Raw genomic sequence first — 27,065 nt, forward strand, 5'->3', positions numbered from 1 at the left:
GGAGGAAGTGAGACAAGAAACACTGGGACAAGAAAAGTAAGACAAGACTAGGGTGAGGAATGTCAAAATAAAACAGGAAATTAAATCTTAACCCCAAAAAAACAATATATAAAATGTAACAAGAACAAATCGTGACACACATCCCCCCTCCCACTTAACCATAACTTAAGATAAAACTTAGACATAGTGCAACAGACCACTGGGTTTTTTGTTGCAGGCATTCTTTTCCAGCAGAGAAAAGAAGAATAACATACTGTACTCACTGCTTAACTGCGTTTCTAGATCACGCTTATTTCGGGTAAATTTACATGCAGTGTGAAGATATGAGCATAATAAAGATCGCTAGCATTAGCATGCTAACCCACAATGCACCGCAAGTTGTTTTGGTTTCATGCTGGTGCTCAAGGGCGACATCTGCTAGATCAAAAAATCGCATATAAAGCCTTTAAGTTCACCAGATTGTTGCTGACTGTTTCTATCAGTGGTTCAACACCAAGTTTTTTGTCGACTGATATGAGCATTTTTTTTGTCGACAGTTGAAATTATACTCCTGAAAATAAGCAGAGGTGCTGCATGTCAACAGGCAAGGCAGGCAACAGCCTGTGGCCCGTGGCCAGTAGGGGGCCCCCCCGAGGGCAAACAAACTTTAAACCATAGCAGTGGCTTAAAATGTGCAAATTTTGCAATGACTGTAGGAAACTTCCCTAAGATGCCCCCATATGACGGGGGCCTAAGTGTATCAATATTCCTGTGAAACTTAAGTTTGTAAATTAAAGTCACCATTGGTGTCAGTTGATTTACAACATATTGGCGATGAACGCTGGTTTGAGGGGGCCCCTGTGAGTCTGTGCTTCGAGCCCCAACAGACGCTAGAATCGAGTCTGAAAATCAATCAACCTGTAGACTGGGACAGCAAACACAATGAGCTGAAGTAGAGTTTCTTCCTGAGATTCAGCCAGGTGAAACCACACAGTGATGCTAATCATGCTTCCTTTCCAAGTAGAACCTGATCCACCAGTAGTGAGGGAAGTTCCTTCTCGTCTCACATAGCATGTCTAAAGCAATGTGGGAATTAAACCAGGTGGAGTTTCTGACCTCCCAAGTTGATGCCAGTTTTTTATTCACTGTTGTTAGTTTCTCAAAAGCCTGCACCTGTTATAGATTCAACACCAGTATAAGTAGAAGTATAAATGGACTATTTGTTAAAAATGACAACATGCAGCTAGAAAATATTGGTTAAGTGATCATTGACTTTGGTCTGTCTTTAAGTGAAATCCTTCCTCTTGGACAGATTGTTGGACTAACTTGTTTGTTTGTTTGTTAGTTTGCTGTACTTTTTTCAGATGAAATGCTCAGGAGGATTGCTTGCGATTAGATCGAAGATGTACCAAAGATAAATAATCATTCGTTCTTCCGAAGAACTTTCTCAGGATCTTTGTAGAAGGAGGGGAAGGGAGAGCTCCCCTGGCATGTGGAGACACACTGAAAGCAGAATTTCACAAGAGGTTGACAACCGCCAAGGAGGAACTGATGAAGTGTTCCCTTCTTAGATTTGTATTTCTGTGAAAATTCTAGTGTTTGTGTGCTGACATTAATCTGATAGACCAAAAGGGTTGTTTTTCTTGTTTTGTTTTTTATATAAAAGCTCTTTCCTACTTCTTTCTCCACTTGACCCCTTGATGCCTTGATGCATTTAGTGTGTTTATGTAATTTAACATAGTTTCCATAAAGAATATAAAACTGATGTGATACACAAAGAGTGTATAGCGATTGCTAGTTTCCAACTCTTGGGCCTTTGAGTCAACAGTGTATAAATTGATAACATTCATACATAAAACATAAAACTACATAGCGATATACATTTGAAGCATTGTTGTAGTCCAGTCACTAGACCTGTACTCCTAGTCAAGTCTGTAGTCCTAGTCACCAAAGAAAATCTAAGCTGAGTCTGAGTCGAGTCCCAAAAACCCGAGTCTCAAAGATACCTGTACCCCACCCTTTATTAATACAAATTTTTAAATTATAGATGCTAAGACATGGAAATGTGAAAGGACTAAACATTCAGGAGAAAATAACTTTTAAACTAAAAGTGCAAAGTGTACAATTCTTATACAGATGGTTACCATGGCTACAAGTGATGGAGATTGCACAGACCTATGCTGTGGTACTTTACTTATTTATAGCTGGACTGGTAACGGAAAGGGTTATTGCATATTCTGATGAAACATATTCTGATATGTGTTACTGTTTTGTGTATTTGTTGACTGTTTTTTTAACGGTTGTTTCCTTTTTTTTAACTTGTTTATTTTCACTTTTTGATTTTGAGACTATTTGCATATCATTAAATACAACGTAATTACTGGATTTTATCGGTGCTTAACTTTGCCCTTTAAATACAAAGAAAGATAAAGATGACTTGATGTTGGGAAAGCTTTGACCAATGACGCTGAAATAATCAAAAATCCCTTCAAATGCACTCAAGCAAACGTATCAAGCTTTTTTCTAAAATATTCAATGAATTCAAATTGTACATTTCTCAGGTAAAGTCAAAGAGTTTTTGTATTTTATTACTTTATTCCTTTTTTCAATCTGTAATAATAAATAATGAAAATACCTTTTTTCACATCATATTACTTGCACCTCATGTCTCCACTGTGTTAAGTGCTCACCAATTTCAACTTTTCAACAGCTCCAGATTTATAGTCCCTCCTCTGTTGACTTCTGGAGTGTGCTTCATTTCCTCCCTGACCTGCAGCTCTTATTACATTTGCATTGTGCATTGGCTAAGATGTTAAGTGGACACGCAGTCACGCACTGCTGAGGCCGAGATTGAAGGGATCAGATCTCCAGGGACGTCGAGGTCCTCACGCGTGGGTGATGATCATGATTTTGCATATGGCCAAACTATTAAAGCCGTAAAAGATCATTTCTATCCTGTGTTCACCGAAGCACAGGAAAATTATCATTTGCAGTCATGCAGGATAATAATAATAATAATAATAATAATAATAATAATAATAATAATAATAATAATGCATTTTATTTATAAGCGCTTTTTTAAAAACTCAAAGACACTTTACAATGGTTAAAACATAAAGAATAGGATCATCACAGACTTGCTTAGGAGCAAATATTTAGCCGATAAACAGCTTCGTAGGTCCGTGTATCTTTATGAAAGAGAATGCTTTCGCTGCACTTTGCCAGCTGTTTGCATGTTTTTAATCTCCAAATAAATGTTTATTACCAATGCTGAGTTGAAGATGGATTGGGTATGTGTGCATACCTATATAGCTTTCTGTTTTTTCATTGCTTTAACTGTGAATGAGCCACCAGGGATGTGGCACTGGGTCAGGAAATACCGATGTGGAAGGCAGCGGTTCTCCTTAGGATTCCTCTGGCTGGGAGGCCCTCTCTGACTAGCCGGTCTGGAATCTGCAGAAAAGAGGAAACGGGTCGTCTAATGCACCTAGTGATCCCTCTCATCAGACTTCTTCAACCTTTCAAAGGCAGAGAGAGAGAGAGAGAGAGAGAGACAGAGAGAACCAAATACCATTTTTTCCCAGAGAGGAACTCAGGCTCAGCATTCCTGGCATTGCCACCAGCGTGCAAACAATCCATACTCTATCCTGTGTGTGCTGGGAGAGTGAATGGCTGCAGTGTGTGAGGCTCACAGACCCAGTTTGCCCAGCGAAAGGGAGAGTGGCCAACACTGCCGGTGCACTCAGAGCCCCGGACCCGGGCCGGCCTCTGTCCCCAGCCGCTTAGCCAAACACATGCATGTCTGAGACGGCACTGTTGAGCCACCACACAGCCCTGACCGCTGCTGAAAACGCACTCCAGAAAATAAACAGGCCGGGGCCCGAGAAGAGCAAATATTTGATCCATCTGAGAAAGACGAGAAGGCGGATGAATGTGCAGAGGAGGAGAGAGGACAGAGGAAAGGGAGGGTGGGGGGGGGGGGGGGGGCCAGGGATGGCTAGAGATGAAAGAAACTAACTTTGTATAAATGAATCTATTTAAGATCAAATGTAGTTTTAGTCAATTGGTCATTAATTTGGCATGTAAACATATTTAAAAGATCTTGTGAGGAGTTTTCAGCTGGTAATGAAACAGACTGCAATTAATACTGATGCTTCTATGGGACCTTGAAGAGGAGCCAGGAGAAAATCAGCGAATACATAAGACATCCGGCTTTGTCCACAGGTACACCAAACAAAAAGTTCCTCACAGCAGCTTTAAAAGAACAGTTAGGGATCTTCAGGAAATGTAAACAACACATTTAAATCCCATGCGTTGGCCGCCACAAACAAGTCAGCAAGAGAGACATACTATATGCTAACAAGCCAGATATGGTGAATGCAGGCACAAAAACAAACAGTACTTTTACATGCACAGTTAAGTTGAACTACGGTTACAGCTCATTTTAGTCATTTGATTGGAGTACTGTCCTGTCCCACATGCACAGAGGGAGAATCGAGTTCTGGAACATCTTCCGGTTGACCTTGCAAACAAGTTAGCAGGCTACCAAACGGCAGAGTGGTGTTTGTATGTTGAACAGTGAAAACACAGACAACTATACAGCTCTTTACAGCTTTTAGTTCAAATGCGATGCAAGCTCTCCCTCTAGCTTAAGATGATATGTAACTTCTGCTATCATATGTACTGATGCAGTTCGACTTACAGGTCAAAGCCCGGCACGGGGACTGTGAAGCAAGCGCAGAACGCCTCGTCCAGTTTGGGTCCGATTGTGGTGTTAACATGCAAAAATTACTAGATCTCCAACTGCATTATCTAGGTGTGTTAGTCCAACTAGAAATTTGATTTAGTACCATTTCAGCTAGGCTAACATGTTTGCATGCATTTTAAAAGTCCAACCAACAAAATAAATCAACTTTTTCCAACTGCATGTTCTGACTCAAATCAACCATGTTTTGTTGAACCTCAACCTGTGTACAGCTGTCATGGTTAGAGAAATAAGCTATACAGAATAAAACCATATTTTCTACGAGACTATAAACATAATGTCTAATCACTGTAAACTTGGGCATTTTAATGCAGCTTCATGGCAATCTTTTGGAGCCATATTTTAAGTGTTGGCTTAAAGAAATGCAAAGTTCGACACTTCCCCTTTGGCTGAAATGTTAATCACCAGAAGCCTTGAAGACAATGAGAGTTGATTAAAAGCCAAAAGAAGGTAATTAGCCTCGGACCTTTGTGACTAACTTAATATAAAAACCTGTCTATCTTTGCTCCCATGGCCAAAACTGCATTTACAAATATTGTTTTGCTTTGATTCCTTCTGATAAACAAACAGAAACAGAATCACAGCCACAAATATGCACTATTTTGTATCTAATGCTTATTACGGTCAGCTCTTTGGCTTTTACTTTGTGTAGTTCTGTTACATAATGTCCCTCTGTGGAGTAAATATTGGTTTGAGACACACACCGCTGACAGTCAAATATGTCCTATTAATATGTCCGATTATAAACTGGAACAGGTGCACAAAGACTTGGCATGTGTTTGTTTGTCCCGATAGGTCAATAATGTGAGGCACAGAGCTGTGATTATGACTCAACTAATCTGAGTGAGTCATTGTGTGGGAGGGGACAGTGACGCACAGAGTTATGTTACACCTACCTATATTCTCATGCTTATTCTTATTAGGTGGCAAGACCGATGAAGAGCTGGCTAAACACTGAAGCTTCTCCGTACGCGACACGGCAACCTGACATCGGCTCTATGGAGGAGGGGTGCGGGTGGGGACAGCTCTGTTGGATGTTTTGAATATGGACTGCAGTACAAAATTTTTAAGGCTGGGCGTCAGAGTTACATATTGTTCCTTTAACACATGCCCATCAGGGAATCTCATATATCTGTTGTTAACATGTTAATGGTTTCTTTGGTAAATAAATGTGTAACAACAGTAACATATTTTGAATATATTTGGTGCTCTCAGAAATCAGATCCTGTGGGAACTGCAAGGATGACACTGTAAAGCTTTGCTAGACCTTCACTTTTTCAAGTTAAGTCTGTCTGCCTGATGTTCATGTATGGAGAAAAAGGAATGGAAAAACCTTTATGAGCTGTCTTTATCAATTTTAAGATCCTATAATTCATCTGGCCCTGGAGAGCAGCAAAACAGATTTGTGCATATGAAAATGTCACAGTTATTACTTCAGTGGATTCCTGAAAGCACAATTAATTGCACATGGCTGGTAATCACCAACTGGAGTTTATAGCATCATATATTGTGCAATTTACTTCACGTTATTCCATTCTGTGATAGGGTGAGGACACCTCAATGAACTACTGACAAACACTTCAGCTCTGACAATCAGCTGCAGCCATGTAGTTGATCTCAAGTTTATCTGACATGCGAACAGAAGATGTGATTTACCTTCTTTCTCCCCTCAGGCAGCTCCAGACCCGGCAGAGGTTTTGGATGGAAACAGAAGCAGGCCTGTCCTCTCCCACCTGGGTGGATCAGATGTCATTCCTCCTTGCTCACAGCGAGTCAAACTGAAGCCCCTGCCTTGTGGCTCATCCATCAAGCCTTCCTGCCTCTCTCTCTCAGCATGAAGTCCTGATGCCATTACCCGCTGAGCCGTATTTCATGAGGAAACATCAACATTGCAAGCAACTCTTGATATACAGTGTGTAACTCTGGGAGATCCAATTGAGAGTAAAATGACTCCCAGTGCAAGACGGCGGGAGGTTTATGCAGTTTGCTTAAAATAATACATTTTAAGGCATAATATTTTATAGCAAACGACTCACACATCTTAAACCTTTCCAATTTAATCATTGGAGCAATAGATGTATAGTGTGTCATCTTACACACACATACTTACCTGGCTGATTTGCTTTGGGGGTTTCAGAGAGAGCATATTTCATTCATAGGAATGCCAAGTAATGAAAGTCTCCAAAATTCCAAATCTGAATAATTCCAAATCAAGCAAACATCCCTAAAAAGTTTTCCAAATTTATATCCACAGTTTGCAGACTCATGGTTGTCTTGGACCAAATCAAAGCGTCTTTCTGCCTATCCTGGCAGCTGTCTGCATATCATTTGGCTTCGGTTAAAATCGGCGGGTTCCAGATGTGCTCAGCTGTGTGAGTAGTGAAGCCCTTGGGGGAGCATGGTATACCTCGAGCGTGTGGCTCAAGTTATTATATAACAGAGTTATATAAGCTGTCTGAGGCTGACTGATCAACAAGGCCCACTACAGTTTTAGCCCAGCTGGGTGCATTGAAGGGTCTGAGTGCCTGGAGGGTGATTGATCATAGGGGGAGAATTTAGATTATCATATGAATATTTGAAACTATTGGCTATAACTGATCTTTCACTAATTCCACATTTGTAGCAAAAGAAAGTGAATGTGAATGAAAGCCATGAGGATGGGATGAGATTCACTGTTATTTGTGTATGATACTAAATGACACGTTAAGTTGGTTTGGGTTGAGTTGGGTTGTGTGGTGATGCGGTGCGTTGTGAAAATAGCAAAGACTTATTTTGGGGGCTTGTTGATGGTACAGTGGATAGTGTCAGAAATGACATGCAGGAAAAGAGTCACAAACACTTCTGACCCTGTTTCAGTTTTTAGAAACTGGAGGATGAGTGAAGAGTTTTTGAAACTAAGATGCAGACACCCAGAATTGTTTGTTTGTTAATTGGGTCTTACACATAACTACTTTCTGGAAGAAAGAAACAATATCAGCCGCTATAAGCAGTGTTCATTTCAACATGAACAACTACAAACAAGCATTGCTGACCTCGATGACCGTCTGATCTGCTCTTGTGGAGTTCAATTTAACATTTTATAATGCTACATGCCGACACACAGCAGGAGGCAAGTTGTTATTCTAGCAAATTCCATTCATAGAAACATCTGTCAGATCAGACTTAAAGCTGTTTGTTTGCACTGCCTGACGTTGTTTCCTCATTTATAGATCCTTGCTTGTGTTCTTACTCTCTGATGTTTGTCACTTTGGATAAAAGCGTCTGCTCAGTGAATTGTAGAATCATCATTGACTGTTTACTATATCTGTTTCAACATATGCCCAATCAACCTGATTGTTTTCTTGTTTTCATTTCAGGCCCGAGATCAGTTACTTAAAGGTGCTAAAGGACGCTAACTAGACTCTTCTTTTCTGTCGCCCCCCGGTGGTGGAACAAACCTCCAAACTCCATTATAATGTGCAGAGTCCCTTTGCATCTTTAAGAAAAAGCTAAAGACCCAGCTCTTTCATGAACACCTACGATCTTAATGATGATGATGACGATGGTTTTGATATTATTGATGATGATTATAATGACGATGGTTTTGTTTGATAAAGACAAATTTAAGATGGTTTCTATACTGATTAGAGCTCTCAAGATCTGCCGTCGATGTTGTGTATTGTCTCTGTCACTTACTGACATTGTTTCCTCTTTTTTAGATCCTTGCTTGTGTTGTACTTACTCTCTGCTGTACGTCGCTTGAGATAAAAGCGTCTGCTAAATGAATTGTAGAATTGTACAGCGCTCATCTGGAAGTTGCTTTCATTTTAAAGCATCTTGGTTTCGTTAAAGTAGCCTAAGAAGATGCTTATAGGCTAGGAGCAGGGGCCTGACCGTTCCAGGTTAGTCTCTCTGGTTTCCAGTGGCCCCACAGCGGAGGAGTCTCTCGCAGTGTTAAAAGGAGCACCCCTCGCTCCCATCCTCCACACCCCTTGTTAACAGTCAGTGGCCCCTTTCGTTACAGTGATCATTAATATTTATGAGAGGAGAGCTCCTTACTGGGGCCCAAGGGTGACAAACAGTGTGACCTTTCAGGGGGCCGGTGTTTACTGTGGCTGTCAGGAAGCCGCTGGGATAAGGAAAGAGAACACCCCCGCCCATCTTTCCTCTGAACCAAATGAAAGCAGGCTGGTGTTTGGCCTGAGCAGATGTTGGTGTGATACCATTCATTTTTGCCTTCAGATGAAGTTCTGCCAATGGCTCCAGCAGCTGCAGAAGCCAGTGTGCTGAAATTATCCATTTCCAATTAAATAAATAAAATCTCTCTGTGCCATTTTGAGACATGACATTTCCATTCAGCAAATCTTTCCCAAACCTTGTGTCATGCAGTCACACGGTGTCTCTTTTTTTTGTTTATAGTCTACTCCCTGAGTGGTCTGGGACTCTCTTAAAAATACAGTTCATTATTTTCAGTCTGGGGAGTGACTCAACAGAATTGGTCTGTACTCCAGTCCTTATTTGTCATGAAGAAAACAGGCCAATGGTTTTTCTTCGGCGTCTGTGAAGCCGTCTGTAAATTACACGTTACTCACTAATTTGTTTAACTAAAGCGGTGAGGGCAGTGGATGCACAGGACACTTCTGTTCTGCTTGTTTTGGAAAAATAAATTCAGCTACTGAAAGAATTATACAGCATGTGTCGGTCCAGGAAAATTACAACCTGCAATACTTTGTTGATTGATTCATCACTGAGCTGGCTTTTATGAGGGATTTGGTGAGGGTTTTATGTCTGTTTTTATTTCTGTCCAGCTGACCTCAAATTTGAAATCAGAGAAGACTAAATTTGTCTCTTTGTAGTTTAACAGCATCATAAGAACGTTTTATTTTCCTATGAGACACAGAAACTTGAATTAAAGTTAATCATGTGGCAAAGATTTTTCACATCATGCTCTGGTATTATGAGACAGAATAGACCTAAATGTGCATTTGCTGTATGGGGGGCCTGGGACACATACAATTCTCAGGGTGAAACTATCAGAGTGGAAACCAGAATTTCCCCTAGGCGTTAATAAAGTATGTATATATTATTGAAAGATATGTATTAAAAATTTGGGATGTTCTCATTAAGCAAAATTCAACTGAAAAACTTTTAACCGTCAATGTAGGCACGTGCAAACAATTTCTATTGCAGAGCTCTGAGGGTTAAAATCTAAAGAATGAATCCCATATATCATGTCATTGTTTGCGAGAAGCATCCAGCATGTGAGCCGACACGAGGTGAATACATGTGCTAAACAGATTTTTGTAGGTATGAGATTTTTATACTTTCATATAAATGTCATACATTTTTATTCTTTTCACTAGAAACTCTCATTAAATATGTTTTGATCCCATTTCTGTGGCACACGATAATGCAACAGAAGCCAACCAAGGTGGATGCTTAGTTAGAACTGCCAGCGGTATGTTTTCGTATGGCACAGGCAGTCTCGTTGCATTTCAGGTCAACAAATAGACATCACCATGGTGAAGTTGCTCTGAGTATCCCCAGATCCTACAAATAGAAGTCCTGTGAGGGGAATGCCATGATGATGGATGGAGCGATGCCGACCAGTCCAGTAAAACTGCTTTATGAGAAAAACTTTAGCACCACTTCCTTCATTCTTCAGCTGTAAAGACTCAAATTAGTATCAATCCAATACAATAATTTTTTAATAGAATAATTGTATTTGTTTTTATTATATCTGAATTGCTGATTTTTGCACTTGTGGTGCTTTTATGGAACTTAATTTGGATTGTGGCAGCTGAAACTTGGAAGCATAGTTCTCACCACTTTCTTTGATATGAAAAAATAACTTTTGATATGTTTACCCTCTCTCTAATTACCCCTAAACTCCACCTCCCAAGATAAGTAACGTCTTTCTTTCAGCATGCTCTTGAAGGTTCACTGCTTGCATCTTTGTTTGATTCAGTTGCCCATGAAGCATCTCAATCTCGGAGAAAGTTGTTTTCCATAACAATCTCCCCAGGCAGCAAGAATACCCGGATAGGGAGCTGAGAGTTGACAACGATGAACAGTGTGTTACACTGGAGACTACTCTTGGTTCCACACTCATCCTGACCCTTCCCATCATCCCCCAGGCGGTATCCGTCCCCACTAAAGAAGACATTCCCACAATCTAATCAGCTGTGTGCAAACCTGCTGCATCCCTGAACAACATGCACACTGCGATCGTCAGACAGAAATTACTATTCACAGCAGACTGACACATAAAGGAGGGAAAATATGATAACAGGACCGTTTGGACTCCAATGTCTGTGGTGGGAGTCAAACCCAGAAGAGCCCACCCACGTAGACTGGGGAGAAGACAGGGGTGAGAAGGCCAAGCTGTTGAGAGCTGGTGCGCTCTGTGGAACTGAATGAACCACAGTGCTTAACAGTGTCAGATTTATTTGTGGTATGTGTCCAGGAAAAACAAAACTGGGGCTACCTTGTCTTAAATCTGAGGTGTATCTCTAAGAAAAATAACACTTCAACTTGTCTTGGAATACTTGTTCTGATGATGAAAAATAGCATTGCTAGAATAAATACTAAATCAATGTTTGACAAGGTTGGAGCTTTTTTGGGGGGGGGGGAACCATAAGCACCTAAAACACCAAGATTTTTCCATCATAAAATCCATTGAAGGCTGCACAGAACCGGTTAAATTGAATGCTAACTTTTGCTTGCTTACAGTGTTGTTCTTACACGATGTTGAAACATTTCAACGTTTAAAATGTTCCGCAATTTTGGACTTAACTTATGATTGCTCGAAATATATAGTGAAGGTATCATTAGTGTTAATACAAGAGTAACTCTACCAAATGTCATAATAGTTCATCAAAGTTACCCAGACATTTCACAGAAAAAAGTCAACCAAATGGATCAAAAGAAAAATTACAAGGTACAACAAACTTGGATTGATTAATGGTCTCGGAGCCATATTTGCCAGTCCATTTTTTTGATATCGAGGTATCTCAACTAAAGGGTAGAAAATTTAATCTGCTGGTAGAGCTGTATAACAGTAAATGGGTCACTAATGTTGTTTTGTTTTAATCCCTTGGGAACTGTTAAACCTTGGTGCTCTTCATACCATGAACGAATCTGAATTCAAGGGCAATTCATTCAACAATGAATGCAACACTCAGCCTTGTGGTGCTAGAGTTAAAGTTTGGGGATCACCTAACTCAATTCAATAAAATTGATCTTCTAGAAACCGTGATTATCTTTACCAAATTTTGGGCCAATACATCTTGTAGGTGCTGACTTATATATCTGACTCTAATAGTAAGTCAGAATTTCTAACAATGGTACAGTTGGATGAAAGGATTATGCTATTGCCTTCATTATCTTGGGAACATGAATCTGTAAATCTTTTTATGACAAACTATCAAATAGTTGTTGAGACATTTCCTTAATGTAATAAGCTAAAAACTGCTAATTTAGACTTCACAGTTTTAAAGTAGGAATCAGCAGATCACCAGCTGAGAAGACTTAAACATCAAGAAACCAATAAAAGTCTGGTAAACAATGTTGGTGCCAATCCATCTTGTAGATACTGGGATGTTTACCTGATGAGAACACATTTTGACATGCTGATAGAAATAGCAATGAAAAGGGAGGAGGGTAAAACGGTCAACAGGTTTCATCCTCTTGGGAATAATGATGTGTGTAACATTTCATCGCGATTCCTTTAGTAGCTTTCTTTTAAGACCTAAAATATTAACTCCAACGTGTGACAAAAGAGGATTAACCATTTAGAAAAAATCTTCACTGAGATGTGCACAGATGTTTGAAAATGTACGTAGATAGGAAGTTTTACCTGCTTGAAGTGTTAAAGTAAATTTGAGGGGTTTAAAACAGTCATTAGGGTTATTCCTCTGGGGAACATGACAGTTTATAGAATCAGTAATTGAGATACACCATTGCCAACAGCATGGCAAGGCAATCAAGATTTTTTTTTTAAGTTTCTCTGAGATTGTCTCTGAATGGATAAACACTCAACACATCAACTGCTTGCTCTAGTTTGCTAATTAATACTGCATGTGCAGCGCTCTGGTTGACTCTTGAGGTCTGGTGACCAGGCAGAAAAAAAATACCGGTTTGTAAAAGATACGCCAAGCTCTGTCTGAGTTGTGACTTTTATGTCGGTTTATTTCAGTGGATCTCTCCAGAGGTGTCCTACGCTTCCTTGAGTGTTTTTGTAGCAGTTTGGAGACGAGTCTGACAGCTAACCCAGGGAGGGAAATTTCCCTCGTTGCATCTATATCTCGCTCCCTTAATCATTCTGACAGTTGCTTTCCTTCCAGATGAACTCTTATAAAGAAATCAGTGAGTGTTTTATTCATGTCCCTGCATTTACAGAACTTTTCTTTCTTCATCAGGAGCAATAGTATGCAGGTGTGTTGCAGCTACAGGCTGTTTTATGCTCCACTGAACCCCAAAACGTCTTCCCCCATGCAAAAGTAATTAGGATAAAATGTCATAGCAAAGAAATCTTGAGAGTTATTAAGGGAGTGCATACTGAATTGTTTTGATCATACAGGAAGTGAGTGCTGGAATGCATCATTACATTTACTGAAAAAGCCAGCAGTCCCATTTCACCACCTGGTCCTCAGCTGCCCCCTCAGAGCTCACATCATCCAAGACAAGCAACAGCAATCTCCCCTTTCGGACTGAAGCAAAGGAAACCCCTTGTCGGATGCACAAGTGGAAGGAAATGGCTAATGTATAGGTTCAGGGCTCAGGGGGAATGCATTTCTTGGGAGGGGGAAAGAATGCAGAGAGCTTGAACAAGTGAGTGTTTGTGTCAGGCCGGTCGCTGTTTGGCGGATGGAACACAGACAACACACTGAGCAGTTTGTGTGAGATGAGGACGGAGAGTGAAAGATAGACACAAGGAGATCTTAAGAGAGACAGAAACTCAGCCAGTGAGACACAAACCCTGGAGACATGCATCCATGACGCACGTCCCCAGACTACTCTGAGTTAACTAGAGCGTATAAAAAACAGTTTATTATCATACCGCTACATTAATATCCAGAGCGAGGCAAAAAATCTCACACAGCTGGACCTGGATGTTCATCTTAGTTCACTTGATGCCAGCACAAAATATCAAGTGCCATTAACAGGCTAACGGAATTAGCATTGCGATCACGATATATAAAACTTAAGAAACAATCCATTTTAATTGAATGAAATAGATTGTTAAAGTTAAGAGATGCTGAGTTATATTCCTGGCTTCTCTTCTGTAATGCTAAAGTTGTCTCATTTACATGATGGAAGAGGATGCTACAGAGCTTGGGCTCAATAAGCCCATTTAGAAATACTGCTTGTTTTTCTTGAAAACATAAGGTATGGTTGCTACTCTGGGTTTCACCAAAATGTAAAAATATCCATTAGTAGATTGAAGAATAACTTTCTCATCCACATTGTATAAGAAATAGACGGCTTAGCTCTGCTAGCCCATTTTCACCAGTGGCCCCTGATTATACTTCTTGATAAAAAGTGTAAAGAAAGACCAATGTAATGTTTTCGACTTCTTTAATGATTTAAAAACATGTATACCCTGACCTTGGGTACAGAAATGTACAGTATCCTGGATGAAAAAGTTTCAAGAACAACTTTTACACACAACAACTATGACAAAGGTGTTGGTTATTTCAGGCACTTGGAACCACATACAGTCTTTGTTTTTCATGCTACACAAGAAAGTACTTCTTTGGTCCTTTTTCCCTCTCACCTAGGCAGGTCAGCTGTAACCACAGACAGAACAAAAAAACTGCCTTCTGTTTTTTTTTTTTTTTTTAACAAAGTTATTTACATTTCTTATAAGACCCAAAACAAGCCTCCATCAGACAAGAAACAGAACTAGCACAGTTCCTCTGTCAAACCTTCATGATTTTCCATACATGTCCACATAGGTTATGACAGGACAACAGAATAAAAAGATATAAAGGCTCGATTGAGTTTTTTTTTTTTTTTTTTTTTTTTTACAGCAGTTTCAATCAACATAACTTAGTGGAATGATTTTGATATAAGATTTGGCATAAAAAGGTACACTGGTTCCTTTTTGTCCACCTTGGGCCTCCATCCAAAAAAGCCACAATGCTACAGAGGTACTGAGCGTTCAAATGAGAGCTCAGTGAACATCAATGTAAGGACAAAATGGAAAGCTCTCCGGACGTCCTTAAAGTCAATGCTCAGCTGCAAGGTAGCCACGTTTGATAAGTGTTCCTGCATGCAGTCATTGGTGACTGAACTTGTGCCACATAGTAATTGCTGAAGTTGACGTCTCTGACATAAGGAGCGGGCTGGTAGTAGCAGGTGATGTTGGCCAGCGCAGGGATAGCATTCTGTTCAGCCATTACACGCAATGCCAGAGCGGAAATAAGTGCCAAAGTCTGTCTGCGCTCGTGGCCCATCAGGCACACGGTGCTCTCGTCCACCACTCTCCTCAGCGTTATCAGGTACTCGTAGCGCTTGTGCTCCATGCCGGCAAAGTGGTTCTGCAGATACCCCTCCAGTTTTCTTTGCTGCTCGCCTATGTCGGGGAAGTCGATGAAGAATCGCGAGCACATGTAGCGCTGCATCTGTTTTATCAGGGTTTCACAGGAAGGCCTGAAGCCCCGCACCATCAGGTGACAGTACTTGAGCAGCCCGCCGCCTCGGATCTCTTCTGGGCTGCGGGTGGCGATAGTCCTGGAGCGAAGATGACCCAGAGCTTCCTCAAAGTCTCCGTACATGCTCTCCCCCTGCACTGTAGGGTGGAAGGTCTCAGACATGGCCGTCTCTGAGCAGCGGTCGAAGAGCAGCAGCGAGTCAAGAGTGATCTGGAAGGAGTCTACACTGAACTCAAACTGCCTCCTCAGGGAGTCCACAAACTTCAGTTCCACATTCTTGCCTGTGTTGTTTGACAGCGAGATGAGGCTCCAACGGTCCGTGTCATTGCAAACTTTCACCAGTTTCTGCACGTATGCTTCCTTGAGGGCGAGGGCTGTTATCCGTTCCCTGCACACCCCTTCAGGCAAGAAGTCCACCAGGCAGTCCAGCACCACGTCCTTCACCAGCCGGAAGGTTCTGTCATCAGTGAGACTCAGGCCAAAGATCAAGTCCAGGTCTTTGTAGCCGAGGCCGTTGTCCTGGTTAAGCACATGGCTGGCCGCCGATCCGTTCAGCTTGACGTCACGTACCACCACGCCGTGCTCCTCCAGTCGAGCCCTGACCACCTGAAAGACAAAGACACAGGGGAAAGAGTGAGTGATGGATATCTGCAAAACATATAACAGAAAACGCGAGTTTGTACATGCAAAAAAAGGAGCTGCTCTCTCCAAACTTATTTAAGATAAAAAAGAACCTGAGGCGCTGTTATGTGAACATGATATAGCATGATTGAAAAATTCCATCTTAATGAAAGCACTGAAACAGAATGCATAATGAGACCTGAACAAATGTAATTATATTCCGTTAGTGAATGCAATAACTGTACTGGGTATTTGACTGACTCAGTCTGAGGGTAGAACAAAGAAAGCTTTGAAATAAGGGTCTAAAAACACCTGATTAGTACAAATGGAAATAAAAAAACAGCCTGTCATGGCAATACTCATATTGATTTTTTTACACACGTCTGGATGTAAATGATAAAACAGAAAGTGCCACAAATTCCAACTAGTTTAAAAATAAAGTATACTTTCTGATAAATGTTTTAAATAAGTTATAAGTACATGTATTGACAGGTTGCCCCTTGAGATTAATCATCTCCTTTTTGAGGGGCTCGATTTAAAGTTAAAAATATAAGAAATCAGTGTACAGTAAACACTCAGAAGGATTTAACCATTTATGCACTAAAGCTTGGATGCAGAGTCTGGGAAAGTCAGTGATGAATTCCTGAATCTTGCAAACTCAGAAATCCTCTCATCAATTAGACGCAGGTGTACCCCTTTATACCTGAAGCTCAGGCAATATCAGAACAGACGAGCTGTAAAAAATTACAAGCCAGTGCTTGTCTGATGAAAGGGCCCCTGACTGTTAAAAGGACAGGTAAGCTGTGAGTTTTAAACTTTTGGCCTGTGTTCATAGTAAGAAAAGCGATCTTTTTGCTGGCATGTAAATACTCTTTGGATTGAAAAAAAAAAAAAAGATTTATCAGGTAACTGGAATATCACCATGCTGCTCTGTTGCTGAGATGTTTGGGAAAACTGCTGCGCTACAGACAGCTCTGATGTTTATGCTTCCTGTCTGTTGCATCACTTAAAGAAAGAAATGCAACAAAACACGGCCAGTTGGGAAGAAATAAAAAACACAGCTGGTACGACCGTTTGGCTCAGTGAGAGTTTTCTTCACTTTTAGTGGCCGATACACTGACTGCCATAATTCTAGTGTATGCTTAATCAAATGGTTCCCTTCTATTGAAGGTTTATATGACTTCTTACACAAGTCAATGATTTCAAATTAAGACAACTGCTTCATCCGACTCCAGTTTTATTTTTATTTTGTTGTGGTCATTATTTGAGCAAGAGAAGCGCTGAGTGAAGCCAAGGAAAAACAAAAGAAGATTAAGGGAAGTAAGATAAGAAGGGTATTTTCCATGATGCGGATCCTTTTCCTTTATTTTGACTCCCTATTGTACTGTAACCTTATCTTGTTCTTCTTTTTTGTGACCAACAATGCTCCGTTTGAGTGAAATGTCACAGGAATAGTTCAGATAAGAGTTCCTGATGTCAAATGAAAGTCTTCATTATTTCTTACTGGCTTTATTTGCACAGGAGATGTCGTGAAAAAACAGATTTCATGTCTGATACAAGTCGTGTGTCTGTCATTAAGTAGGGCGAGTTTAGTGTGTTAAGCTGTGTTAGCTTAAGTGTTAAAGCTATAGTGTGTTTAGTGAGTTAGCCTAGCTCTCGTAAAAACAAACAAACCAAAAACTTTGCTGCATTTAGTAAAATGTAAAACAAAAAAAGGGTATAAATGAATTGCTGAAAGGCTCTTTTTTTTACTGAAAGCCCTGCTGCCTGTTTCCTTCTGCTTTCATTGTTGGTGCTAAAGCTAAAACCCCAGATTTGGATCCTTTACTTTAACCCGTAAAGAAACGGTCGAGAAGAGGACCATTTTGATTAAAGACATTTAATTGATCCCTGTGGCTATGTCCAACTTGCCGTGGTCTCTTACTAGCATTTAAATACTGAGGGTTGAAATATTAGAGGTGAAAATCCAGGAGTAGTGTAAGAAGGGCAAGGAAAAAAAAAGGTGTGGTGATCATGTGATGCTAACATGCTAGTTAGCTTATACCAAAGTCCTGCCCTTCCATACCTTGCAGCATCTATGTTTCAAAGAGAGTATAAAGATATTTCCCAAACTTGTCCAAATAATCTTTTTAAAGGAAAGATTAAAAAGGCATATTTCAATGTATACTTGAAAAAAGAGAATAGGTTTGACTACAAAAAGAATTCAACTTTTCTGTCACCAAAACATTAATTAGTTAGCAACCTAAATAATTCATATTTTAAAAGATTTATTCAACGCAGATGCTTCATAAGTTCAGAGCCTGGTGTATAAGGAGTGGAGTGAAGGTCCCTGTGAAGGTTTTCACAGGGAAAAGGACAACACATGGAGACAAGAGGATTTTTTTAAACTATCCAGCAAGGGAAACCCACAGCAGTATTTGCTCTGACCTCACACTTAAACAGTTGGTTCGAGTTAACAGCACGCCATAATCTGCCCGTCTGGGGGTCCCGAAAGGAGTATGTGAGGAAGCCCAGCTCTGCTGCCCTCCCATCCCCCGTCCTTCAACACTCAGAAAACAGGCTCATACATTTCCCACATGACGCACCAGCACCTGGTGAGTCAAACGAAGGGAGACACTTCCGCCTAAAGACTTGTAAAAAAAAAAGAAAAAAAAGAGCCGCAAACACACCCGACTGTCTGGTGTTGACAACGCCTTGGCGACACATAGCAGTCTCTCCACTTTCCTTCTCAAGTCTCGAACGTTTCCTTGACTATTTAAATTAAGCTGCGGCCTGAATGTGTTTTTATTATGGCAGTTTGAAATGACCCAGCCATTTACCAGCCCATAGTGCCCCGGACGCCTGTGAGAGCTTTGGGCAGTGAGTCAGACGATCCCTTTGCCAATGGAACTGGCGACAATGAATAAGAATAAGTCCCTGACCTTAACAAATTAATTCCAAAACGAACCCAGCCAGTCAGTCGTACAGTAGCTTGGCAGCCAGCGGGGGATGATGATGATTTTTCCTCTGTTTTGAAAATATGCCTTGAGTTTCCTATGCACGGGTGGTCACGTCACCTGTATAGTCAAACCAGAGTGAGACACAGGCTTAAACACGATGCTATCACTCCACAATAAAGGGCCTTTTCAGTGCCTGTAGGGTTCCAAGAAATTTGAAAACTTTACCTGATCGGACTCTTTCCAGGGAATTCAATCTGAGGAGACACTTGTTTCATTTTTTGAGCAAGCAATGTTAGATAAAACTGGTGAGAGTCTATGTGAAGAAAAGTACACCCTGGAACTGTGATTGGATCTTTTGATCAAATATTTGGGTCAAGTTTGTTTGCTAAGTGACCCAGAAACCAGCTCATGCTTCCTTTAGATACAGTTACTTATACGTGATAGTGCTTTACACTCGGTCTGTTAATGGTGGTTTTACACAAAAGAAAACAAGAATTGGCTCACTCATACTTAATCCAGGATGTTTCAGGCCTAGCTCACACTCAGAGATTTTTGAAAATGTAAAAGATACCCCATATGACGATGTTATCACCTTTCTAACAGTTTTGTTCCTAATGTGTGTGAAGTGCAAAAATATGAGCAAAACAGATTCCAGTCTGTTTCCAATTCCAATTGACTATCAATTCTGATGGTCTTCCTATAAGAGAAATTGTGATGAGTTTTTGGACTACTTTTAACTGAAAGTACACGACATAAAAGTACGGGGGTGAACATGGGCTGTAAATGTTACAGCGCGAGCTGGAGGTGAGTAAAATTTGATTTGCTGCGGTTGTTGTCCTTCTTTTGGTCAGCTCGCTTTCCAATAGGCTATCGTTTCATTCATGTTACAATCCTCATTGTTTTCCACATGTACAGTAGATGATACTCGGCCGGCCTGCCCAGGTACATTTATGGCCGCCTATATTTCAAAACTTTTTTTTAAATTTATGTTTTACTTATTGGTAAAATTGCCAGCCATAGGATAGAGAAAGAGCGATCCTGCTCGTTGACTTTCCTCAATGAGCGCTTCTATTACTTCCTAGGGGACCACAAAAAGTGATTGAAAGTTTGTTTTAAGTAAATATGAGTGCTTATTGGTATTCAAGTAAAAAAAAATGCTAACATTGAAAATCATCCAAAGAGATATTTTCTGCACTACCTTAATGGTTTGATACTTGAGAAGCAAAAAATAAAAAAATAAACATTCAAAAAGAAGAATTGAAATCCAAAACATGCAAACTACCTGCCAGATAAAAATCATTACAGACAGGTCTAAATTGAATGTTCTGAAGCCGTTTTCTCTGGGGAGCCTTGGGAGCATGTGGCGTCTTCATGTTGCTCCTGCTCAACAATAGCCCAGTGAGGATTTGGTTTACAGCCTGGCGAGGGCCGCCGTGGAGTCAGGCAACTGGTCTTCACTTACCACAGTGATACGTTGTCAAGCTGACTCACAAGCCCAGTGTTATTACGGGCACTAATCCACTCCTCACATTCTACTTCAGGTCCAGGCCACTCCGTACTACTCCCAGTCTTTAAGCAGAAAAAAAAGTGATGGGACCTATCTCAAACATCTACAGACACAACAACTTAAGTGAAAATATGATAGCCAGCAGAGCGGGAACAAGATACAACCCTCTTAAGGGCCAACAAAAACCACCGAGGCCTCCCTAGCTCCGCCCTCACACATAAACACACTCGACACATTACGACACACAAATGAGATATCTGCGTTGATCATCATGTGGTATGAAGCTTCTGTAAGGCTCTCTGGGAACATGTACGGAGCAAATATTCAGACTGTGGGTTGATGTCCGTCAGTAACAGTCAAAGTATTCCTTCAGTGCTCCCGTGGCTCGCTCGCAACCAGACCACAAACAGATGTTATTTAAATGTGGCCCTCAGACAAACCCACCATTGAGAGGGGCTCCTCTGACTCTGAGGGAGTGTGATCCATTGGTCACATTACCTAGTCTCTACAATCCTCTGATCTGTTTCTCTCAGGTAGACAGCTCGGTCTGGGTTCATAGGCTCAGAAATGATATTAAAAGTAGCACACTGGTGGTTTAGCATTCTTTAGCCCATTTAGCAGGGAGACCCCACATTACTGTCAAACCATTTTCCAAAACATATCACTGTGGTTTAGATCTTTGAGTGTGTTTTTCCTTTCTTACAGTCAGCCACTGGTTTCCATTCCTGCCCAGATGGTATTAAAATCATCCAGCAGAGACTTCAAATCTGCGTGACATATTCCATGAAGGGGAACATGGCGTCTGCTTTTAAATTGTCAAAACATTGGCATCCCTGAGAGATGATGCATTGCAGATTTGTGAAATCCGTTTATACATGCTATGTGTTTATAGGGCTAAGCACTCAGCCTTTTTTTTAACAAGACATGTTAGCAAAGGTGCCAAACAAAGCTGTCTGTACAGGGAAATAAACATCTTTGTAATATAATTGACAACTGGTGTCACTGCAAAACTAGTGTTTCAAAGTTAAATCGTGTTAACACCCCTTATGCCTACACATCAAACCTTTAGAAAGACTCTCACATCTGAAGACGCCGTGGTCAAATACTTCAATGGTGCTTTCACACTTGCACAAAACTTCTGAAAACTTCCTGAAGTTTTTCGGGAGATGTGGCGTGTGAATGTGCCCAGCCAAAATTTTTTAACTCCAACTTCACCAACATTACTTTGAGTTTTTTCCTGCCAGCCCTCTAGTAAATTTATCGCTTGACTTTAGGGTGAGCCGATGTGAGCACACAGCAGGAAATATTAAGGAAAACTCTACATGAGCGAGCAGGACGGGGATGGTGGTGTTTACGTCCTGCAATCGGGCACTGCACACACTCGGCCGGTGCAATCTCCATGCAAGAAAACGGGTCATTATGTTTTCCGTTTGCAAGTATGTTATTCTTTGTTCTTAAGGTGATATCCTGATTGTGTTGAATGACAAGTAGCTTCTCATTAAAGCGTCTTGTAGCAGACTGTTGCTTCATCCACTGCTTCCCCCTTGTTCTTTTTAACGACACTCCTCCTAAGATCCTCCCCCATCCCTCTTATCCGACAGGGATAGTCTCCTGCTTTGAGGGATATGTGAACAAACAACTCAGGAAGATTTCAGGGGCAGTCTGCTACATAATTCTCTAGAGATTGTCAGTAGTGCATAGTGTAAAAGCAGTTTAAGGTTAAATAAAGAATGTGAAATACCGCAACTAGTTTCCTGCTGAGATGAAGGTTGTCAAAATGTTTGATTCTTTGATACTTTTCAATACTGTTTGTTTGATACAATCTTCATTATTTTAATAGTTGAAAGTATGAAAAAATACAGAAACTACAAATCTTCCATCAGATTTCAACCCAAAGCTGCTGCTAGCGAAACATTGTGGTGGTTTTGGAATGGTTTTGGAAAGACTTACCGAGGACAGTTTGGAATGAGTTTAGTGACCCCATTAGACAAAAAATTTGAAATTACAGTGAATTCATTTAACTGAAATAAAACTCTTTAATCCGAAATGGGACGTTTCTCTACGGCGGTGAAATTGCTTGAAAAGTCTTTCGTTGAAAGTGTGACACCAGTCTGAACCACTGAGGCAGATGGCACTACACCTAGAACCAGGTTCTGATTAAGGATTCTGCCTTTTAAAAGGAAGTTTCTTCTTCTTCTTTCTCGTTACTGTCGTCAAGTGTTTTGATCATGTGATTGTTGGATATCCTTCTTCCTGCATCTCCCTCTAACCCACTTTTAAAGATGGGCAGATGACATCATGAGTCTGGTTCTGCTCGAGGTGTCTGCCTCTCGAAAGGAGTTTTTCCATTCCATTGTAACTTTGCCAAATGTTGCTTAGAGCTCCTGATGGATTAACGTTGGGTCTTTGGAGGTGATATAACAAAGAGAACAGTCTTTTACCAGCTCTTATATGCACACGTAAAGATTGATTGATGGCTTTAAAAAGAATTAATACGAGTACAATCTTGAGGTTTTCTATACAAAAGCCAGAACATTTTATTGACTCAAGTTTCCGTGATAACAAGTAATTTCCGGTTGTTTTCTCTGGCTTTTGGCGTATTTATCTCATAATCTCGAGATAACAAAGCTTGTTTTCTTGTGATAATGGGACATTTTTCAGGAAACAAAAACAATAGGTTTGGTAACTGCGATAGACCAGACCAAACCTTACACTAATGAGGCACGTTAAACCTGTTTCTATGTTTGTTTTGTGCTTTTGCAACTCTGCAGATTTGAGATAAGTAAGTCAACAATTGAGAAAACAACCGTAAATAACTCATTATCACAAGAAAAGAGAGAAAATATAATGTATATGGATGCATGACAGTTTATGGGCTTCAGTACTTCTTTATGTAAATGCTATGAGATAACTTTTGTTGTGATTCAGCACCATACCTAATAAAGTTTTATCCAAATGTTAATGTATTTTATGAACATTTTTAAAGGTAGATTCTTTTGTTTACACATTTTCTTGCACTAGTATTCTGAATGTCAACGACCTTATAAGGTAAGGACCTCCACACAAAAACAGCAGGATTACTAAAATGTTTATCTTTGTGCTTTGGGTAATGCTTATTTCAACATGCTAACATGTTAGCACCTCCATCTCCAAGATGGAGATGACTTTGGTGCCTCTCGTCTGATGTAGGATAATTAGTGGTATAATTTTCCAAAAGCCGGTCTTTAAAGTTTCTAATGAAGACATGTGGCGAATGGAAAGAAAGATGTTTGGGGTCTCTGTTGCCCACAGGTCTGTGTAATGAAGGGAATGCATTAGTGGGGAAGTTCAGTGCAGATGGTTTGGGGGGGGGGGGCTCCTGGATTTTAGAGGCCCTTAAAATGCTGTGTATGTGTGGGGGTCTTTCTTCCACACAGGATCACCACTGAAAAATGAACAACTCAAGTGAAATAGGAGCCTGGATTAGAGGAAAATTGCAACCCAAGCAATATAATCCCTATATGTTTTCTTATACATAAACCATGGCAGAGTCATTACCTCTTCGACTTTTTATAAGAAATTTGAAAAGAAGGAGTAGAAGATCGAGTGAGTGAGTGGAAAACTGCAGTCGTAGTGTTAGATCATTCCTGATGTCAAGAGTGACAGTGATCAAATCAGGGCTGCACCAAAGGAGACAAATATGCAATGTGCCATAAAATGTTGCAAAAACGATCTAAATTTTGATTAATAAATACAAAATTAAGAGTGCAAATTAGCTATAACTGACAGTTTCTGTCTGTCTGGTCTACTGTATGTTTTCCAGAATACCTGTGTTTGCAAAAGGTCCCTTTTTAATTCAAAATGAATTTAAAAACGTTTTTTTTTATCTCCACTAAATTGGCACGAATTAATCAAAGAGTGGCTGATAGCTAGCTTTAGCATCATCTGACTGCATCCAAATGTTATACACAGGCATCTGTGCAACTAGTCAAATGTGCACATATGCTAAGTGAGAGAGCATTGCCTGTCTGAAAATAAAAGTGTTTTTTTATTTATTGTGATGAATTCAGACTTTTGGGATGTGTTAGTACAAATGCTCATATTATGATAATGATAAAATTGCAATTAGCCCTAAAAACAACGTGCAAACTAACAAAAGAGAAGAGAGAAGGCACGTGTTAATATTGTCAGGTTATTTTGATCAAAGCTGTTTGAGCAACAAGTGAGTAAACTTGAATTTTGGAACATCTTGTGAAAAGTGTTCACATAAGTGTGCATTGAAATAAATGGGACAACAAGTGGAAAGTTCTACCTGTGCAGATTTTTTTTTTAAAAATGGGAAGAAGAAGAAAAATAAATCTAGACATACTGTCCAGTTTAGTAGAAACATATTCACCGTGTAATTTAACATTTAATATGCAAATAAGTCAAACATGATCTACTTTATGATCAGTACTTCACTTGACTGTGACTGTTTGTGATGCTGTTACTCCACCTGGTGATAAGGACGTACAAAGTTTCAGTTTCTTCCCCCTTTTTTGTGGCATTATGGACAACTTCTTTGATTGGAATAAACCAAATGTGATTTGTTGACACAGCTTTATTTCTTATACAGTAGAGAAAAGATTATAATTTATTTAGAGAAAAAGCTTAATGAAAAAAGTTTTGCCAGCTTTAATAAAGTATTTAAACTAAGGTAGGCTCGATAAGTCCACTAAAGCGACAATAAAAGGAAACGTTTTGCCTTTTCTTAATTGTTTATTCCCTACTTCATTCCCACTGCCATGTGCACTCCTGAAGATATCATGTTATTATGGGGATGGGTAATAACGTTCAAAGACATAGCAATGGACCGTGATCTCACCTGGACGATCTGCCGGGGCTGCACGGACAGTGTGGGGAAGTTTCCTCGGCCGTGGATCGGGACGCTCTCGCCCAGGATGGAGTCCAAACGCTGCACCTGATCCCAAGACAGCACGCTGACCCGCCGACTCTGCTCCGAGCTGTCACCGGAGGACATGACGACCGGACTCAACGATGATGTCCAATGAAGGCAAAGAAGACCTGCTTGTAGCACCGCGATCCTTCCAGAAGAAGATGAAGATGATGAAGAAGAAAGATGATGTTGTCTGGATGAGTGTGAATGAAATGAGAATGAACAGGGGGAAAAAAAAGAAACAGCGCGTCTCTCAGTCTCCTCGTCAGGGGAAAAGTTTCAAGAACCTCCAAAATGCAGCAAAGTGATGTTAAAAGTTTTGTAGGAAGTCTTTCATCTCCAACGCAGAAACTTCTGGTCCTCGTTCTGCCTCTATGCTCTGCCTGTCTGCACGCACTCTGTCTTCAGATTAAAGCCGCCTCCGGACTCTCACCAGCTTTTTACCGAGCTGGGATTAAAAGCAGCCTCCCTATTGGCTGGAGAGAGATTTATGAACGCTCCGACATACAGAAGACTACAATCAGCGTACACACAGACGCACACATTTTCTAACACGAACACACCTCCTTCCAGTGCGTCAGATGACAGGTTCAAGGACTGTAGGAAATATAATAATTACTAGTTAGGGGCATTTAGAGGACTCGGTTGTTATGTTGTGTCCAAGTTGCATACCAGAAGTGCTGCTTGATGTCTGTGATTTACTGACTTGCTTTAAAGCAGGCTACAAGGAGGCTACTGTGTGTCTATTTACAGAAACAAACATGAGCTGATAGAAGTTACCCAGATTCAAAACAAAGGATGTACTATTAACAGCTGTTCTTTTGTTTATTTGTTCTTTGTTGTTGTTGTTGTTTGTTTGTATGGTGTTTTTGTTTTTTGGGGGGTGTCCCAACTGTCCTTTTTCTACCTTGTCGATGTTGTTGTTGATGACGATATACTATTAATAAAAATGTTATAAAAAAAAGTGCTCTGCCTCTGCACTTCCTGTCAGCACCTGTGTGTCTGACCAGACTTTAATCCGTTCGTACATTCCTCCTCTCTAGATCTGGATGCTTGTGCTGTTCTTACTCTCTGATGTCCGTCACTTTGGATAAAAGCGTCGGATAAATTCATTGTCGAACTGTTCAATAAACACCCCATGAAAACTGTCGAAGTAAGACAATATCACGCTTCAATATTCTCCAGAGAGAGATGTGAAGGTATATGATTAAAATAAGAAACAGCTGGAAAGAGAAGCTAAAAAAAAGACTGTAGACATTAAAAGTGCACTTTGAAGTTTTGGTAGAGAAATGTGAAAGTCAGAGAAGTGTACAGATTCGATATGTTCATAACTCTATACACAAACTGTCCTCAGAGGAAAACTTGGTCCCTGTGACACTGTTTGAAGATAAAATGCTACACAAGAAGTTATGGTAGAGGGGCCCGCAACGGTGCAATCGTAACTCTCCTGCTAGCTTTTTAACTCTAAAAAAGTGTTCAGGGACTCATCTATTTATTTCAGTAAAGTTTGTGTTTTTAATTTAGAAAATATAGCAGAGCATTGTTTCACTTCTCCAACTTTCAAATTTTACCACCAAATCTACATAGTGCACCTTTAAAGGAGTTCTGTAACGCTTGAATATCAGCTTATCTGATTCTCCTGCACTGACTGCATTGAATTGCGAGTGATCAAATGCACAAATGACCCAAACCAAACAGCAGA

At 40.4% G+C, this 27,065-nt stretch overlaps 1 protein-coding gene across 1 annotated transcript; it reads right to left on the reverse strand.

Moving 5' to 3' along the window:
* Positions 1 to 14,288: 14,288 nt before the first annotated feature.
* Positions 14,289 to 25,843, reverse strand: tent5bb (terminal nucleotidyltransferase 5Bb). The gene is made up of 2 exons (XM_061059984.1): positions 25,292 to 25,843; positions 14,289 to 15,987 (listed from the first exon to the last, which is right to left on the reverse strand). Exons 1-2 carry the CDS (start codon positions 25,445 to 25,447, stop codon positions 14,962 to 14,964), a joined length of 1,182 nt encoding a protein of 393 aa, XP_060915967.1. The 5' UTR covers positions 25,448 to 25,843; the 3' UTR covers positions 14,289 to 14,961.
* Between the last annotated feature and the right edge of the window lie 1,222 nt (positions 25,844 to 27,065).

The sequence above is a fragment of the Labrus mixtus genome, chromosome 16 (assembly GCF_963584025.1).
Source record: "Labrus mixtus chromosome 16, fLabMix1.1, whole genome shotgun sequence".
Classification (NCBI taxonomy): Eukaryota; Metazoa; Chordata; class Actinopteri; order Labriformes; family Labridae; genus Labrus; species Labrus mixtus.

Excerpts from the sequence above, each read along its gene's own strand:
- tent5bb (XM_061059984.1), bottom strand. The coding sequence starts at position 25,447 with ATGTCCTCCGGTGACAGCTCGGAGCAGAGTCGGCGGGTCAGCGTGCTG. Across the intron at positions 15,988-25,291 it reads AGCCCCGGCAGATCGTCCAG|GTGGTCAGGGCTCGACTGGA; the intron begins GTGAGATCACGG and ends TTTGTCTTTCAG.